The sequence below is a fragment of the Tubulanus polymorphus genome, chromosome 2, assembly GCF_964204645.1.
Source record: "Tubulanus polymorphus chromosome 2, tnTubPoly1.2, whole genome shotgun sequence".
Lineage (NCBI taxonomy): Eukaryota > Metazoa > Nemertea > Palaeonemertea > Tubulaniformes > Tubulanidae > Tubulanus > Tubulanus polymorphus.
The window spans coordinates 21,909,409-21,927,178 of NC_134026.1; the positions used below are offsets into that span (position 1 = coordinate 21,909,409).

The 17,770-nt window shown below is 39.2% G+C and overlaps 1 protein-coding gene across 14 annotated transcripts in view; it reads right to left on the reverse strand.

The window, feature by feature from the left end:
* LOC141900544 (3',5'-cyclic-AMP phosphodiesterase 4C-like) overlaps positions 1-17,770 on the reverse strand; it is a 162,308-nt gene that overhangs the window by 14,695 nt on the left and 129,843 nt on the right. For 9 of the 14 annotated variants that reach the window (XM_074787488.1, XM_074787487.1, XM_074787491.1 and 6 more), the window contains one exon: positions 15,215-15,397. In XM_074787488.1, coding sequence (XP_074643589.1) covers positions 15,215-15,397 — 183 coding nt within the window. Of the gene's footprint in view, positions 1-4,629; positions 5,107-5,779; positions 5,996-10,970; positions 11,057-15,214; positions 15,398-15,709; positions 16,084-17,770 lie in introns of those variants that run through there. The other 5 variants (XM_074787498.1, XM_074787493.1, XM_074787489.1 and 2 more) reach the window with 4 other exon arrangements.

Genomic DNA, 17,770 nt, shown 5'->3' on the forward strand with positions numbered 1-17,770 from the left:
ACTTTTGAACTAGACTTAATCTACGTATTATGCTGGGGATAGTTCCAGAGCCATTATCTAAGGAAAGGTCATGCATCTAGTCTCAAAAGAACAGGCTCTGAGAATATAAGTAACACTTCCAATCAAACAATTAGATAACTTTTCCGATTGATAATTTTACTTAACCTAATCCCTGCAACTAATTTTCTTACTAGAGCTAGAAACGACTTACTTAACTAAAGAATGAAATAAGTGACCTACCTTTAAACACCAACATTTATGAACTGAACGAAGCGGTCGTTTTGAAATGTGTTCAAAAACGATTGATATCTGTACTTTTCGAATTGTCTATGATAATTATCCTAACTCACTTCATGTATACAGAACATGGAAAAATATTCATAAACGATCGCTACAACGAATGTCATGGCTCGGTGTAAACTGTTATCTGTGACAGCAGCGCGTATCCGGAATCAGCTACACTACACCTGACACAAGACTCAGCGGGAATAAACCGAAGCCTTAGAATTCCTAAAGAGCAGCATCCACTTATTGGGTAATTGCATCGCGTATATGTACGCCCGGTGCAAAATCGTACCTGCTATGTTAACCTCGCATAGGCAGAGGAAAAAATTGAATTTTCGTCGCGAATATGACGAATCGAATCCGATCGCGCCCGTCAATTCAATAAATCATAAATCCAATGAACTTTGGCGTATCTCAAGAAGAGCGGTGAAAGCTAACGCCACCGACGCCACTACGAGAGAAAGAGCCTGACTGTATTTGGTACGTCGTGGCTGTATTTCGACGTATTCTTTTATACTCACTCAGTGAGAGTGAGAGGGATGAGATGAGAAGAGATGCAAGCAGCTGTATCTCTTCTCTTCATCAGATTTATTGCTGCTTCCAACGGAATTCGTTCTCAACACTGCTCATACGACAGACTCATACAACAGACTCAGACAACAGACTCGGGCGCGTATGACAGCAATTTCACAAACATCCACTATATGATGAACATACAGCTATATACGGAAAGCGATAGGAGCCATTAACATCTCATATATTCTGAATATGTATCAAGTGTTCTTTTATCAGCGCTTACGATCGACGTGAGTGCTGCAATAAAATGTCCGGGCTAACTTCAGCACGGCACTCACTGACGCAATTCTCTTCGGATGGCATCTGTCAATAGTTTATGTTGATAATAATTACTGTGCGCGGACGGTGCAGAATGTCTCAACACCGATACTGGCCAATGCTATCTATTCATTTCTAACTTTTTGTCCATCATAAATCAAGACAGCCTTCCGGATATACTGTAAGATAATAACGATGTTTCCGTATCATGGAGTGAACTATTATTGAAACCGCACTATTGTTAAGAATAAAGCAAAAGTCTTCATGGATATTTTTCACGTTAAGTAGACTAAAAAGGAGAATCTCGTAAAGTTCTAAACTAACGTACAAAATTAATCGATCAATTCAGAAAGTTGAGTGCATTCCTTATTTCTAACAGATGTATGAATGTCATTGGCATAAGATCTGAACATGTCTAGACCTATGGTTGCCATAGACGAGCGACTGTCTGATAATGATGAAGTAAAAACCCAAAATACGACGAAAAAACTGATTGAGAATTTGACGTTTCAACCCAATTCGAATTTTTTAGTTTTTAAAATGGCCCATAGAATTAGGTTGAAATATGAAATTCTCCGTTAGTTTTTTCATTATATTGTAGGTGTTTACTTCACTGTCTAGACCTTACTATACCCTAACTTCCCCCGCTCCCCCCCCCCCCCCGATTCGTTGAGATGAAGTTCAAGCCAAATAGCTCAAAGAAATTATTTTTGTGAAATTGGCACATTCCATGACGCACATTTAACAATGTTACATATTTGCCATTACATTGCAGTGAGTCGATGGCGACAATGGTCGATGAAGCGTACTGCGGCAACAACCCTTAGTCCATCTGAAGCCTCATCGCAGCATGATCCAATCATCAGCTGGAGAGGAAGGCTATTTATCCACCTGATGACGCTTCGGAGATCAACATTAATTCCACCATTCTCTCTTTCAGTTGTACTAACTCTAGATGGCAATCCCTAGTAAAGCCAGCCGCATGCTAGGCGATTTCCCGGCGATTTTCAATTTCTTTTTACTCAGGGCTCAATGCTGCATAAGGTCAGAGTTTCAAAATTTCTTACTCTTAAGGGTTTACTCTTACCATGGATCAGTGTCAAGACTCACAAGTAAACAGCATATCTCAAGGGGCCGAAACAACCGAGTAGATGATGACACATCCCCACTTGTTGTTTATCGGTTAGTCGAGAACCTCAAATCAGCCGAGACGTGAATTAAGTGCAATTGAGATTCGGGATGGCATCCAAAGATATTCGTGGCGACGAGGTCATTGCCTGTGTTTTTATACTAATGATATCTGTGATGATTGCGAGGAATAACTGCTAAAGCCGGCTCCTCCATTTTCACGAAGGCGGAGACTTGATTAGCTGGCGGAAATAAGATTAGGAATTAGGGAACATCAATAGACATACGTACGTACATAATTCTCCCCTCACTCTTGTGATAAAACTGATTAATTCATACAGCTTATGCTGAAGAACAGACACTTTCGGTGAGACAGAATTGAACAAGAAATAATTCTCAATAACAAAATTCGATTTTCAGTAAAGGCCGTTTCATAATTCCTGGTAAAAATCAGATAGCAGATGAGTCGAAGAAACTCAAGTGATAATTGTGCCCATGGATATGTGACCATTAAATGACTGATCAATTTGACATGCTTTTCCCCTGATTTTTACCCGAATATTCCCTGACATGCATGGTGATTTCCCTGACTTGATCTGCTAAGAACTCAATCAATTAAGCAAATACATAAGACATAGACAGAAACTGTTTGATTTTATGCGTGATCTTGCAATTTCAATAGATTTCCCTGACTTTTAGCATTTCTATAAAATTCCCTGACTTTTTCAAAGAAATGAATGTTCCTTAAATATTCCCTGATTTCCAGGTAAGTGGCCAGCCTAATAAAAAGTGACTCCATTTTCGAACATTTCACCTGTAAAATAACTATCTAGAAAATACTCAAAACCTTCTTGGCACGCGCCAATAGCAGTTGACAAGTTGATTAATACATCATATATATGTACCTGTACTTCTGATTTTCGAAAAAAATAACGTATAATCCTAAAAGCAATATAGCACCTTTTCCATAGAACTCAGATAATATTTATGTATATATCTCCAAAGAGCTGTCACAGACGAACGGGAAATAACAAATCGCGGCGCGATAAATGAAAACACAAAACCATTTGTTCCGCAAAGGTAACCAATCGAAACCAGATTCTATCGCTGTTAAAACTTCGAAATAAATGAAAAAGAATGTTCTACATGATGGCTTCGGACTTCGTCAGCATCAAAGAGAACGCATTCCACGCCGCGTCAACTTCTAAGAAACCACCCTAAACAAACATATACGAATCACACAGCGGTTTAAATATTACAAGCATTTAATAGGTTTGGGGAGATTAAGCTGTCATAATTCAACGTCTTAATATATCGTAAATATGTTTTAATATCTATACTTATGTTCTTACCAATTAGCACAGCGCCTTACCCCCCCCCCCCCCTCCGAAGAACAGACAAAAATTATCGAAACTTTTAGATTAGGTTTGAATTAACAAAATGGAATTCGCCCAGATTTTTATCGAGACCAATTTAATTAATGATTTTGATCCCCCGCCTGGCGCAATTATGCACTTGAGAAAGTTGTCCTCCAAACTCGTGCCAAAGTCATTTCCGTACGTGAGATTTTATGTCTTATACTTGATTAGGCACTGACGTCACCGAGGGACTTTGTTTTTTTATCAATAAGATAAATATCTAGAGCAGAATTCAAGGACGCGGCTAAAATCAGAGCTGAAGGTGGTACAAATGTGTAAGTTAAGCAATGGTGGAGTTTCCAACAAAAATATTCCGTAGAACAGCAAATAACCTGAATTTTCAGATTTTCTATACTCAATCCATGAAATATATGATATAAACATAAGGAATGTATCTATTTGTATTGTACCTTGCACATAATGCACGTGGGCACAGTGCCTTATAAGTACAGCCCTAGGCTTGCACTGTGTCCCTCATCTTATGCATGTAAAAGAACTATGTGTGTTCCTATATTACATAATAATCTTGTATGACATAATGATGAAATAGATTATATGAATATGAGAATTCTACCAACCGAATAATTCAAATACACTCAGAACAACAAGATACATTCTTATCCCATTTCAAGTAAAATCAGATTCCCAACTCAAGTTATCAATTTCAATTCTGTCAAACTATCGTAATCAAAACATCTAAAACTTAATTTTCGCTTTCAACCTCTTGACTTTCTCAATGCTGAGTAAAACATTTCGTTCGTCATCAAAAAACAGATTCCAATTCAGTAAGTAAAACCTGATTGTAGTAACAAAGGGGTTAAGCGCAATTGCCGATTTGTCCTATCCAAGATTATCTAATTGATTCCTAAGTGATTTTATTATTAACGGACGCAAGCATCAGCCATTATTAATGTCCGATAATTCCGGTGAGTCTGGTTTTAATGCAACTACCGAACTAACTTACCGGTGGTTGGTAACGCAATTATGGGAACGGTTTTCATACGTTTCAATTTCTGCGAAATAGGAATAGGCTTCACGACGGCGGACGGATTCGGATCCATGTTCGTTGAGCGGAGTTCTTCGACGAGCATAATATCCGAACTATATAATTGTACGCGTTTAAATCCGGTTTCGAATTACGAAAACTGCATTGAATTCCTTCGTCAGATAATGATGAAGACGCGGCGCCGAAGCCGATTCCGTACGGTTTTTCAGATGATTTTTAAAGCCGCGTCGTGTCGTTGAATTGATTACCTTTTTCTCGAAACCCGCTCACGTATATCTCGACTAGCCACGTCGAAACGAACGGGGCCCAACAGCCAACCAGCAAACGATCTGTCATTTACTTCATTGAAATGGCCGATATTAATACAGTGTCGTCAATATGAAATAAGATCTATATGTGCATGCAAGAATGCAATTCAATGTTTGTAAGATAGCACTGAACTGTACCGAGCATTCAGTCCATTATGGGTTTGTTATAACATTGTATAATGTGTATATTATCTCATGTCTCAAGTGCTAGAAACCTAGCACCAACTATCCCAGTAATAAAGTAGCGCAATTGCGTCATTGGTCAATGTGGGAGAGCATTGTCAACGTGCTAATTGTATTACATATTTCTGTACATAATAAAATGTTGACTCTTGGCATCCTGTTCTTAGTGTTATCATTCCGAAACTGCTAAAAACTTTGCATTGACTATTAACCCGCTCCCACCCCCCCCCCCCATATGAAAATAGAACAATTGCATAATCAGTCCATGCGGGATAGTATTTACACCATTATTGATATGAAGCTACTAATCGTATTACGTATTTCTGTTCACAGTTTAAGCATTAATTCTTGATACTCTTGTCTCTATTTTAATTTCGAATACATGTGAAAACATCTAGCTTTCTTCGGGTTAAACGTCACACAAAAGATTAAGCGGCTAAACCCCACAAATGCTCAGAATGACAGATATTCTCGCGCAAGTTATGACATCCCTATTACATCTTGGATTTCACTAGGTATAACCTTTCGGTTGTTGAATTTCAATTTCGACTACCGTACATCGACAAGTGAGTATCTGCCAAATGAAACTACATGTACATGTATATATACATATGTACCTGGTTCGGATGTGCATCGTACGATATCCAAATTCTTTCGAATGAGATGTTTAATGTAGCGTCGTGGATCGTGGTCCCAGTCATCGGAGGCCATCGTCGCCGTAGTTATGACCGAGATTACTATGTCGTAGTTCGACACGATTTCGCGTGATCATAATGACGAAAAAACCTGTAAAGCCTTCACTTTCTCTCTCTCTCTCGCCCTCGTGAAGCTACTTTCTGTGTCAACGCACGCATAAACCGGCTCGAGGACTGATAGTACAGTAGGCCAGCGCTACATTATCAAGTACATTGTTAATAAATACGTCATAGTGCTAGTTTTTCATAGATCAATATTATACCAGCTATAGAATCTGTCCTGATAAAGTGAAGTATAGAGCGACCGATATTTATTTCAGCTGACGTCTCTCATTCATTACCAGTAGAACACATGATGATTGGGCGAGACAATCAGCTTAACTGTGTTGTTGTCAGCCCCCACGCAGATATATAAAAAACCAGGGTAGAGGCTTTTCAGTAATGCGAATAATATAATGATGAACGCAATTATGTAGAGTTAAATGATATGAAGTTGAACGATCAGAACATAACTATATGTCGGGCTCTATAGAACATCCTCTGAATTAGTAAAACCTACATAAGGGTTGGAGAATTGGCAATGAAGTTGTGGTCACGAATTCGAACTATTTTCTAGTAAAATGTTTCATACCGAGATGATCTAGAACAATAATGTCTATGCCTTGAAGAATTCTTGCTTCAATCGCGATAAAAGATCAAAATTCACGGCTCGATTAAGCGCCTTATCAGTTTTCCCGAATTAAAAATTAAAGAAGATCAAATAGCGCAAATGCAGCAATTTTTCACGCATGCCTCGCTTCGGCCACATTAACGCTTACAAATTCTCATTACGGCATCATGTCATTCAATCGCGTCTATTCCTCCGATGCCAATTTCGTCAATTATATTTTCAGCTCTAGCTGATGATGAGAACCTTATGGCAGCTCGACGACGACGACAACGGAGGAAAATCTGAGAACGACGACGATGATGACGAAAATGATCAGGCCGACGGCATAGCTGCTGATAAACGCACGCTTATGACGAATCTTTGACTTCAAAGAACGCAGTATTTAACATCTCAGCGTAGCAGATTAATATCAAAACTGTTTTTCGCTGTTGACATTCTGACTCGCACTTCATCACACCATCCCTCCAACATCCCCTCATCGTACTCGATACAATCGCAATGACAATAGTATATATAGAAATGAATATCGAGGAACTCTCTCTACGGGTAGATTTAAAAAAAAAATAACTACAATAAATTGGGAATCCCACACTAATATAACGAGAAAGATGAAATCCAAAAAGTTTCTTTAAAGCTAATGATTTATTGGTTTTGACGTTTTGACAATAAAATAAGAGTAACAATACTGAGCTTACTGAGATGACTAGTTTATAGACAAAATGTCGAATTAATAAATCATAAGCTTAAAGGAAACTTTTCGGACATCATCTTTCTCGTTACATTAGAGCGGGATTCTCAATTTATTGCCAAAACACGGACATACTGTTTCATCAATGGTTATATCTACAAGTTCTTACTAATTAGATATAGCTCAGACCATAATACATTTTTCAGGCAACTTTCAGGCAAACTCCATCTTCTATAGGAAGATTTCCATAGCACAAAAATCTACTTTCTTTCCAACTTAGCTTCTATTGATTATCTTAAAACTTCTTAAATTTGAAGCGAGATCATTAACTTCTTAAAAATGATAGCTGATTCATGGCCGTTCTGCTGGGTTTTTTAGACAGTAATTGCTCGATAGGTGAGCAACCTGAAACTTTTAAACTGAATGCCAGAAACGCTCTTCAGCAAGAAAGGTCGATTGGGAGAATTTTCTGAGAAAGAAGTTGCATGCGCATACTGCTCTCAGGTGGAATCGACACCGGTACAAAGATTAAGAGTAAATCGCAGGGCAGCTATGAAAAACCATTACATAGCAGAAGTAAGCTATTTCCAGCGCGAAACAAAGTTTCAGGGATATAAATGTCACGTTTAAATGAATGGTTGGCAATGCCGCTTCATAATATGTCAATAGTCAGCAAACCGTAACTTGGCCTACTCATTCATCTTCACAACAAATCAAAAGACGTTCATAGAAAAATGAACAGGTATCGGGAACAGTCAGCGGCAACATCAGGTCTGATGCACGAGACTGTTAATTTGAAAACGAAGTCAACTGATATTGAGGACCACCGTGCGTGTATCACACTAACAGGAAGGGAATCATCAACGCGGCAGTTTTCTATTCTCGTTTAGCAGCAGCAGTAGCGAGATATCGATCAGTCAATAAAGTGACTTTCCTGACGATTATAGGCTCGATGAAAGGAACGCAATAAAGAATCAATTTCTGCGGCCGACCAGCGCTCGCGCTCTCGCTCGAGCCCCGATACTCTCGTGGGCGATCTTAATTCAATTGCGTCGACAGTAATGACATCGTAAACATACGAATCACGTTTATGACCGGTGCCACAGTGGATGAAGATGAAAACGCAGCTCGTGCAAGATGCGCCACTAAAGGATCCATTGATAAACAAAGTTATGCAAAATATATTCATTCATCCATCTTCCATCCTATACGCGTTTTCTACTTCTTATATGCGTTTTCTACTTTTTATGTATACAAAACTACCACAAAACTACCTAATGAATGTATCTAGGTTTTATGTACATTACACATCATAAAACCCCTTTTGCCGATTCTCTCCATTTCCAAGCTTTATAGCCCTGGCATCGAAAATCATCACGCGGGCCTGTAACTGATATGCAAGTTATACGCTTTTTAAATGCGGATCTGTTTTCCCATGAAAGGTTGGTGCAGGCTTTACGCCGAAATATGTTCAGCCTCTTTGAACAAAAACAAACATGGACCCGTCTATGGCAGCTGAAATATCAAAGCCAAATAGACACTAATTGGACCATGAAAAAAACAGCCTGAAAAATATCAAAAGTTTGGACAATCAGCGTAATCCGTCTCTTCAGGTATCTATCTTAGTTCAAAGGGCTGTTGCCCATAGATGTTGGTTTGACACTGCCAGAAGATAGTTATATACAGAATCATGAGACAGTGTCAATTTCTATCCTTCATTGAATAATGTCATGAATATTTTGCTGAGATGAAAAACTAGATTCCGTTCAGATGACCTACACAGAGTTCATTCTTATATAACTCAACTATTTGGTAATTTTGATATGATACGTAGTTACATATACCAAATTGCCTAAAATATCTGAAAATGACCTTACTTAAACTTTTCTTTTTAGTGGAACATTTCATTTCAATTTTGTAGAAAGTTCAAACAATTTATGGAAGGTGCTTCAGAGGCGCTCTTTGCAAATAATCAATAGTCTAAGCATGTCATCGACTTTGTAAAAAGCCATTAGAAACCCTCACTCGGCAGAATCCTTGCAAGTTTAACAGGCTTTAACAATTAATGCTCTCTCTAAAGCATGCCATTGTTAAGGGCTATGCGATAATCAATCCCCCTCCGCACTGTGTTACCACAACTCAATATTTTGTGAAAAAGATTGTCTCAAGCACTGATTTGGTTTTTTGAATCGCAACGCGGCCCAGTAAGCGAGGTGAGGGGATTCTACTTATCAGTATGCAAGAAAATCTATAGCGAATAAATATACTAGCGACTTGGAGGAAAAGATTTTTTATAGAATCAACGATATCAAATGTTTCTCGCAAGCGCTGGACAGTTTTGCTTCGATCCCCAGATCTCTGTGCAATGTTCATTCTTTTGTTTTTCGAAGCCCCCTCCTAATCTATTTCTAAAACATCAGAGGTCTGTTCTATCTTTCTGAGTGGAAATTTAACATTTCAAAACACATAATCGAACGTGCTTCGGATTCAACTCGAAGCGAATGCATTTCAACTGGCAGACGGCCAACCACAAACAATTTTCGTTCGTCATATTTCAACTGCATTTTCATCTCTTCCAACAAATTGCGAATTGCGCTTTCTGGCAATTTATACAATACATCATATGACAATACGTCAATTGTGTCATGTATATATATATATATATATATATATATATATATATATATATATATATATATATATATATATATATATATATATATATATATATATATATATATATATATATATACATATATATTTATATATATATAAATAATCAATTGAATCGATAGTTTTTGACAATAGCAGAAACCATCGTTTTGTACGTGCAATAGATGTTTTCTGGGAAAAAATATGTTTCAGACGTGCTTCGAAGAAATGATTACCACCAGATGATATATCGTTGCCTACACTGGCAATATTGGAAAATTCGCTCTACATTTCATCGGCGAAGCCAATGAATTCCCCCCCCCCCCCAAGAATAGAAAGCATTTTGGAGTAATTCGACACCGAGGGTTACCGGGAAAAGGGAAAAGAACGTATGATATGAAAAGCCGATTATTTCCCAGGATCAGAATAAGGATAAAAAAAGTCATTGAACTACCAACAATAATCTAAATAAACCTGATAATATTTCACTGCTTCAGTTTCTCGGGGCTTAAATTTGTGGCTAATGAAGAAACGTGATATATTGACTGGAACGAATTGCTTTCCTTTTTTTTATCAATTTCTGCAGCTTATGACGTCATTAGCAACGTTTTCTCTTAAAACCTAGTCCTTCCTCTTACATCACGATGGATTAAGGCTATCTTAGTAAGTAAAAAAACTTTTCGAGCAGTCGACATCAAAACGTATTAATTATATCTCGTTGATGTACGCGCTGAAGTAGAGTCCCCTACTATTAATTTGATTACGTACATTAATAGCCACTTCGTTAATGCAATTGGCTGCAGACTTGAAAACCCTTCCTCATTCGCAAGGCTCACGTTCAAAGAAACCTTTCGCCCATATTCTATTATTAGTATTCGAATATGATTTCAAAATATGATTCTCGTTTCTTTGAAATACTGCGAAGCAAAATGGACGAGTAGCCTAAAAACGCTTATTTTCTTCGTTATCAAACATCGGGCATCGCCACACACGGTTCGTTGATCTCTCCGCTGATTCTTTCATAAAACATGAATCAGACTGCCGAAACAACCCACGAAAAAAAAAAAAACAAGACAAAAACGAGATGAAAGAAAAACACTTACCTGACATGTGAGACCTCCAGAGAGGACTGAGCTTGTTGCCGCGCGTGATGTCCATCGGGAAGTAGTCATCATCCGTCGTTAATCCGCAATCGTGCACAAAAATACGATCATGACCGCGTGCGTTGTCCACCATCGACGACGACGATCCGTGCATCGTGGCGCAACTACCGACTACACTTCAACAACTCGAATGCAAACTACATTTATACGCTTCGCTTTCAAAGGCGAGCTCTCATCAAAAGTGTGAAAGCACAACACAGCGTGCCAACTACGCCACGCGGTTTGTTCAATCGTTCGTTCGTTCGTTCGTTCGTTCGGGATAGAAACCGCCAGCAACTGCGTAGTCCTCCTCCTCTTCCTCCTCTCTGTAGCATCTATAGCAACGGTAACTACTGATTTGTTTGTATATCGCCAACTACGGCTGGCTTCATGCACACACGTGTTCAAAAATGTGAATGTATTTTGTTTTGAGTGTTAACACGTACTGCCTTTTTCATTTTTGACCTATGATATTTGCCTCCTTCTTCGTACAGTACAGTTAGTACACATTTTTGACATTTCGACAAATGAAAGCGCTTGCTCCGGGCACACAATAAAGAAATACGATCGGATGGTATAACTTTTCTCTAAAACCTTGACGTAGAGTCAATATGTTTTTACTTTGAATTTTCACGAGTAGTGAAAATTCTCCATTGGATATGTTACGATTATACAAGATTTCGGTGAACCCAAACTTTCAGGACTAAAGGTCTTTTATGAATATTCGTTCAATTTGACAAAACAAATAGCATGGTGCATTTTGGATTTTAGATGAAGAACGATGCATCGGTAACTTTCTTATGTCGATCCGGAAAGTTGTAGAATTAACGCTTGGGTGACTAATATAAAGCATGCCAGACGAACGTCGAGTTCATTTTGAGGATGGCCATCACTGCCGACGCCGCCACCATATCCGCAGCGATAATCAACACTCATAAAAGCAGGAGATTATTACCCGTGGAGGGTCTTCATGGCGGTCACAAATTGACAAGTTTCTTCCGCTGGAATAATGACAGCCGGATCGGCTGGAGAAGTATTCGCAAGGCGGCTATTCATGATGAAAGTTGATCGAGTTTTTCGCTCAATTTTTACAGCTTCATTCATATTCATATATTACTCGGGAGGATGGTTCAATCTACATGCAGACATCGCAGGTTTTTTCCCCCAATCAAAAACTGCTTCGTTCGGACTCGCGATTCTTTAGATTTGCGTTACCGTGGGATGATCGTGTGCCTGTGAATGCCGAATTGATCCAAGTCATTAGCGACTATTGTTTAGAGATGAGCTCGTATGTCGAGCGCGCACGAATTCAAGCAATTACGTGTTCTTTTAAAAGACTAGACGAAGACGTCATCATCGCCAGCTATAGCAGCATCATCGACAAGACAGCCACGTTCTTGTTATTTGGGAGTGTGAAGCGTTTCAACTGCTGCATAAATAATTCCGAACATCTCTTCCGAGATGGCTCGTTTTTCCGACTTTCCTCTGTCGCAGCGTCGAAGGCAATCGATTGGCGACTGAGCGCCATCACGTCGTGTATACGCTGTCCCGTTCATATATGATCCCGTTTTCACGCTGTTAAGCCTTTGATGTCAACAGGTTTTGGATTATGCATCTTACGAAGAAACTCACTTCCCTTCCTTGAAAATATACACCGCCAACGTTGCATATTTGCATACCGGTGCAAAAACAATTCCATCAATTATGCAAGTACAAACATCTTTCGAGCGAGAATGTGCCGACAAAAATTCCGTTTACCATTTTAATCTTCCACTTGAGGGAATGCGCTTCCGTGAATTGTTTTTCAAGTCGACACTCCTGACTCCAGTTTTAATCACTTTCCAGCTTTAATCGCTTTTGCAATGCACGAAACTTAATTTGTTAAGCATCGTAAAAATGACTCGACTAAGTGGATTTCATTTTGATTTATGAATTGGTGGCTTGTGGCTGATGTTAGTGACAGAGGCATGGCGAGATCATTTTTTTTTCCATTTTTCAAGAGCAAATCACTTGTTGAATCAAATCCAAATGAAATGAAATGAAGAATCTCTTGGACCAGAAGTAAGAACCTCAATTATAGGGTTAGGTGTTTGAGGGTTAGGATTAGCCCCCCATTGGCTCATATATGACGTATGAGATAAAGATGACCAATGAGAACAAGCAATTTCAAAATCCATCTGACCATTCCCTTACTTTCCAGTCCAAAAAATATATTCTAATAATTGATTGAATGTTGAATGACTGAAAATTATGATAAGTCACAGGAGAGGAGCGGAGCATCCATTCATCATAAAAGCACTATACGGTGGAAATTGGGTCTAGAATAAATATGCTTTTTGTTTTCATGTACATAAACAATGCTAATATGGAATGTTATGAGTGTAGAGAAATGGATGACTCCCCAAAATGATCATCAATCATCGCTATTTGAAGCCCCTCGTGGGACGAAGCGAGCCCCGGCGAAACGTCAAATAACGATTATACTAAATTCTCAAGGGTAAAATCGAAATTTCGTGACCTACAGAAACAAATAACATGCAGTGGTGGATCCTGAGTGTTCGTTCTGCCATATACGGCACATTCAAGAATTCAAGCGACTTAATCATCGTACGTGGCTACCCCTGAAAAAAAACCTGCTTTTATGACAGCGAGGCACTCGGATGTTGGCACTCGGATCCATCCCTGATATACGATGAAAGTAGTTTTATCAGCGTAACAGAAACTCATTACAGACGCGCTCACGTAGTTCAATGAATAGACTGAAGATGGCAGCAGTGAATGAGTAAGCCGCGAGTGATGGATCAATTTAGCCGACACGTTTCCAACGATCGTGATAAAACTTCTCACATCGAGACGCGGACAGTTTCGCGTCGGAATGAGTAAAAAGGCATAAAGCACCATGCATGAAGCAATGTAAAAATTCAAATGAGCGCGAAGTAAGAAATTGCAAGCTTTTTTCCTCCGGATAACGGTCGATGACAAATTCTAATCGTTTAATTCGAACTTCTCATCAGCACCGGTCACATGAATTTGCCCACCGGTAAACCAGATTGCCCAAGCGCTCAAGATGACCGTGTAATATTCAGATTTGCACGGTTGTAGGTGGCATCTCAATTCAACTAATTGACGTGCTGTTCGGGGAGCGGATTCTTATGCGTCAATTAACGATATCTTCATTTCTTTTTTTACGGACGCCCCGTTCTCTCTGGCCAAACGTCTCACGTAAACGTGGCGTTTAGTCATCGCAGAGTTCAAGCAGACCAGTAAACATATTCATTGACGTCAAGACGGATGACCTGACAATTGACGTCATGCGTTTATTTTCGACAAACAGAGCGAAGAAGTCAATAATACACGGAACATGCATATATGTATAAGTTCATTAGGAAGACAGATCTATTTGAATGATTTCAGTAATTTAGCTTCACTAATTATTCCTACCGGTAAATTTGCCAATGGAATATTCTAGAGCGAATGAAACACAGAATGCCGCGACTTTGATATATATCAAGGATGGTAAATCAAGAAGGAGCGAAATACGAACTGGAAATTTCTTATTCTGGTTGACTTATATACATTGCTTCATGATGTGTACTTTTGCAGATTATAAATCAATACTGACGAATTAAACAAGTTTTCAAAAACTCCAAAATTCGAAACGTTTCAAGCGTTTTGAGATCATTTGTCAGCACAGGGGCGGATCTAGGGTTAGATTTAGGGAGGGGTACACACTCAAAATAGGGGCATATCATAAATAATCAAAAGAGCAGTGCGAAAGAAAGCTCATTGGTAAACATCGACGCATCTTTTGGACGGAGAAGAAACTTTTTTCGGTATCAATTTAATAACCATTGGTGAAACATTATTCAGTGTTGTAATGATATATAGAACAAACCCATACTAATTACGTAATTATCCTAATGACTTAAATTGTCTCTTTGTTCTCAATGGCATAAATGTTGAATGAATAAGTAAACCTTTCGGACTAAATCTTCCATGATATTAGAGTGGGTTTTTCTATATATCAATTTAATGTTTTTTCATTTTCCCGTAAAATTTCAGGGCAACTAGATATTTTCTAGGACGGGGTATGCACCCCTGCACCCTACTGTTTGATCTGCCCCTGGGACAACTTATTGCAGGAATCTCGCATCATTTTCAAGCCACTAAAAACTACTGTATCATCACGATAATCATATACTCACAGTTCACTGGTAATGGAGGAGTTTCTGGACATCGACTTCGGAGACAAATCAAAATCGCTGTCGGATCGGTATATGAAAGACTCTCGTCGCTGGGGGAAGTTCTGCGACAGTACAAGTCCCGACGACGGACTCGCGCCATCCAGTGGGCTGCGATGTGGGGACGTTCCATTTTCAACGTCAAAGCTGCAAAAAGAGAATAAATAGATCGGTTCAGATTCATTTTCACATTTCTAGTCGACTGACATTTGTCTCCAATTTTGCTCTAGATGTCTAGATCCGTCTACCCAGACGTAATCAGGCGGATGACGACTGGAACAGACTCCGAGTGAAGAAAAACCTAAGGGCGCCGGCTTTCTCGGAATAACGCACGTCAACAAACCAATCCGTGATCGTCACTGACAGAAATTCATCGGATAGAAAAACGCAGTAGAAATCCCGCGTCGGAATTGAAATTGAAATTTCACGTATTCATGACAGAGAATCCAATCTACTCACCGCGGTCCCGGAATTCGTAATCGCAGTCGCGGCCGAGGCGACCGCGGAGTACGCGACGGCGACTTTATAGTCGGAGACAAAGTTTCGGAATCTCGAAACGATCGTTCGGCGGCCATCGTGCGTGCACGGAGAACAGTCCCGAATCGTGTGCAAATTTGTCAAGCGCACAACAAGAACACGATAATCGAGAGAATTGACACAACTCTTCAAAACTCAGTTAATGTATGACAAAATCAGTCAACTTAGCTCGTACACAACTCAAGACTGGTGTGAAAACAACCTTCCGTACATCGAAATCCACTCGGGAAAAATCAACTTTTAACTTTTATCCTTAGCTTTCAAATAAGGCTACATACTCTGACCTCGAGAGTATATACATACATATCGCAACAACAACGACTTTATCAGCGCTGGTCTTTTGTCATTGGAACTAATTCAAATAGACTTCACCAGTAATAAATAGCTGGGAGATTGTCGTGTCCTATATAGTCGGAGATCCCAGGCAAACTAATTTAGCATGACTGACTAGCTACACTACACCCGACATCATCTGTAGCCAGTTTATTATGCAGCCAGGGGTATATAGCATATTGATTCTGGGGTGTGGGACTCGTGTGTGGTTGGCTCGCCGAACAACAGCGGCTGCCGTGGAAAAAATTATGCACGTTGTGTTGAATATTTTATTGACAACTCGACGTAAAACAATACTTGACACACTCATGAAACATGCGTCGTCCACTTAATAACGTTAACCCTCTTCAAGCTATCATTTGCTCATTTTCAGACAAATGGCTTGTAGACCTTTGCGGACCCATAAGACATATTTAAATTCTAAATTACCTGTTAAGATCAAAGATGAAAATGCATTTAATTTGTGAAGTTGCATTACTAAAATGCTTACCCCCCCCCCAAAAAATGAATGGAAGGAATGGACCCACGACATTTTGATGTGCACCTTTTTGCTGATATTGCATGTTGTCCATACTGCCATTGGCAAAGACAAATAGATATTTCAGAAATAAAAAAAATCTGAGTGATGACAATTTTCTAAGTCAATGGTACTCAAATCTACTAATTATTTTCATATAAACATGATATAAGTTCTACATAATAAGACCTCTTCAACCTCTGGGAGTGTTATTTCATATCGCTGTACGATTAATAATCATAACGCGCAACCCTGAGGTGTCTGACTGTCTGTAAAATGTTCCAATTAATCAATAGAAAAAAAGTTGGGCGTCTTTCGGTACAAAAAAAAGAAAAGAAAAAAAAAACGGTTTGCAAATATCAAGAATAAACCAAAGAGCAGAAAACAAAGATGAGAGAACCTAGTCGGTTGAGTATTGGAAGTTAGAGAGTGAAGATCGCATTCTCCTGTTGCACTTGAGATCTGGAGGCGAAGAGGGAAGGCTAGTCTTTAATCAGTCGAGATCTCAGTTGACATGTCAATAACAGGTTTCCATCGATTTCCTTTAAATGTGAGATAGTCACGCACTCAGAATGAGATAATTGCAAACGGCATCTATAGTGATGACGAAGAATAATGATTCATAAAAATACTACCAGGCACTCAGTAACATGGGTGGGGCAAGTCTATTGCATAGTAGTCATCGACTCAGCAGTTAGTCAGATATCATTTGCACTAATTAATTCCCCGAACCGTAATCCACCTGAGCCTGTGGAGCCCAGTTGCATGCTTCTGACTTAAGTCCAAAAGTGGTCTTGAATCTTAAGACTGGTCTTAAGTTGTTAGATTGGCTTAAGCACTAAGATGGTCTTATACTGGTCTTCAATCTAAATCATGACCGTGCCCCAGTTGCACAGTCATGACTTACGTTCATAAGTGGTCTCAAATATTAAGACGGGTCTGAAGTTGTTAGATAACCTATAAAACTAAGATGGTCTTAGACCCGTCTTAAAATCCAAGTTATGACTGCGCAACTAGTCAAGACTTAAATTCAAAAGCAGTCTCAAATCTTAAGGCTGTCATCTTAGGTTGTCAGTTACTGGTTTCCCTTAGGTAGGAGTCAGTTTTCCTTACGTAGGAGTCGGTGTGAAAGG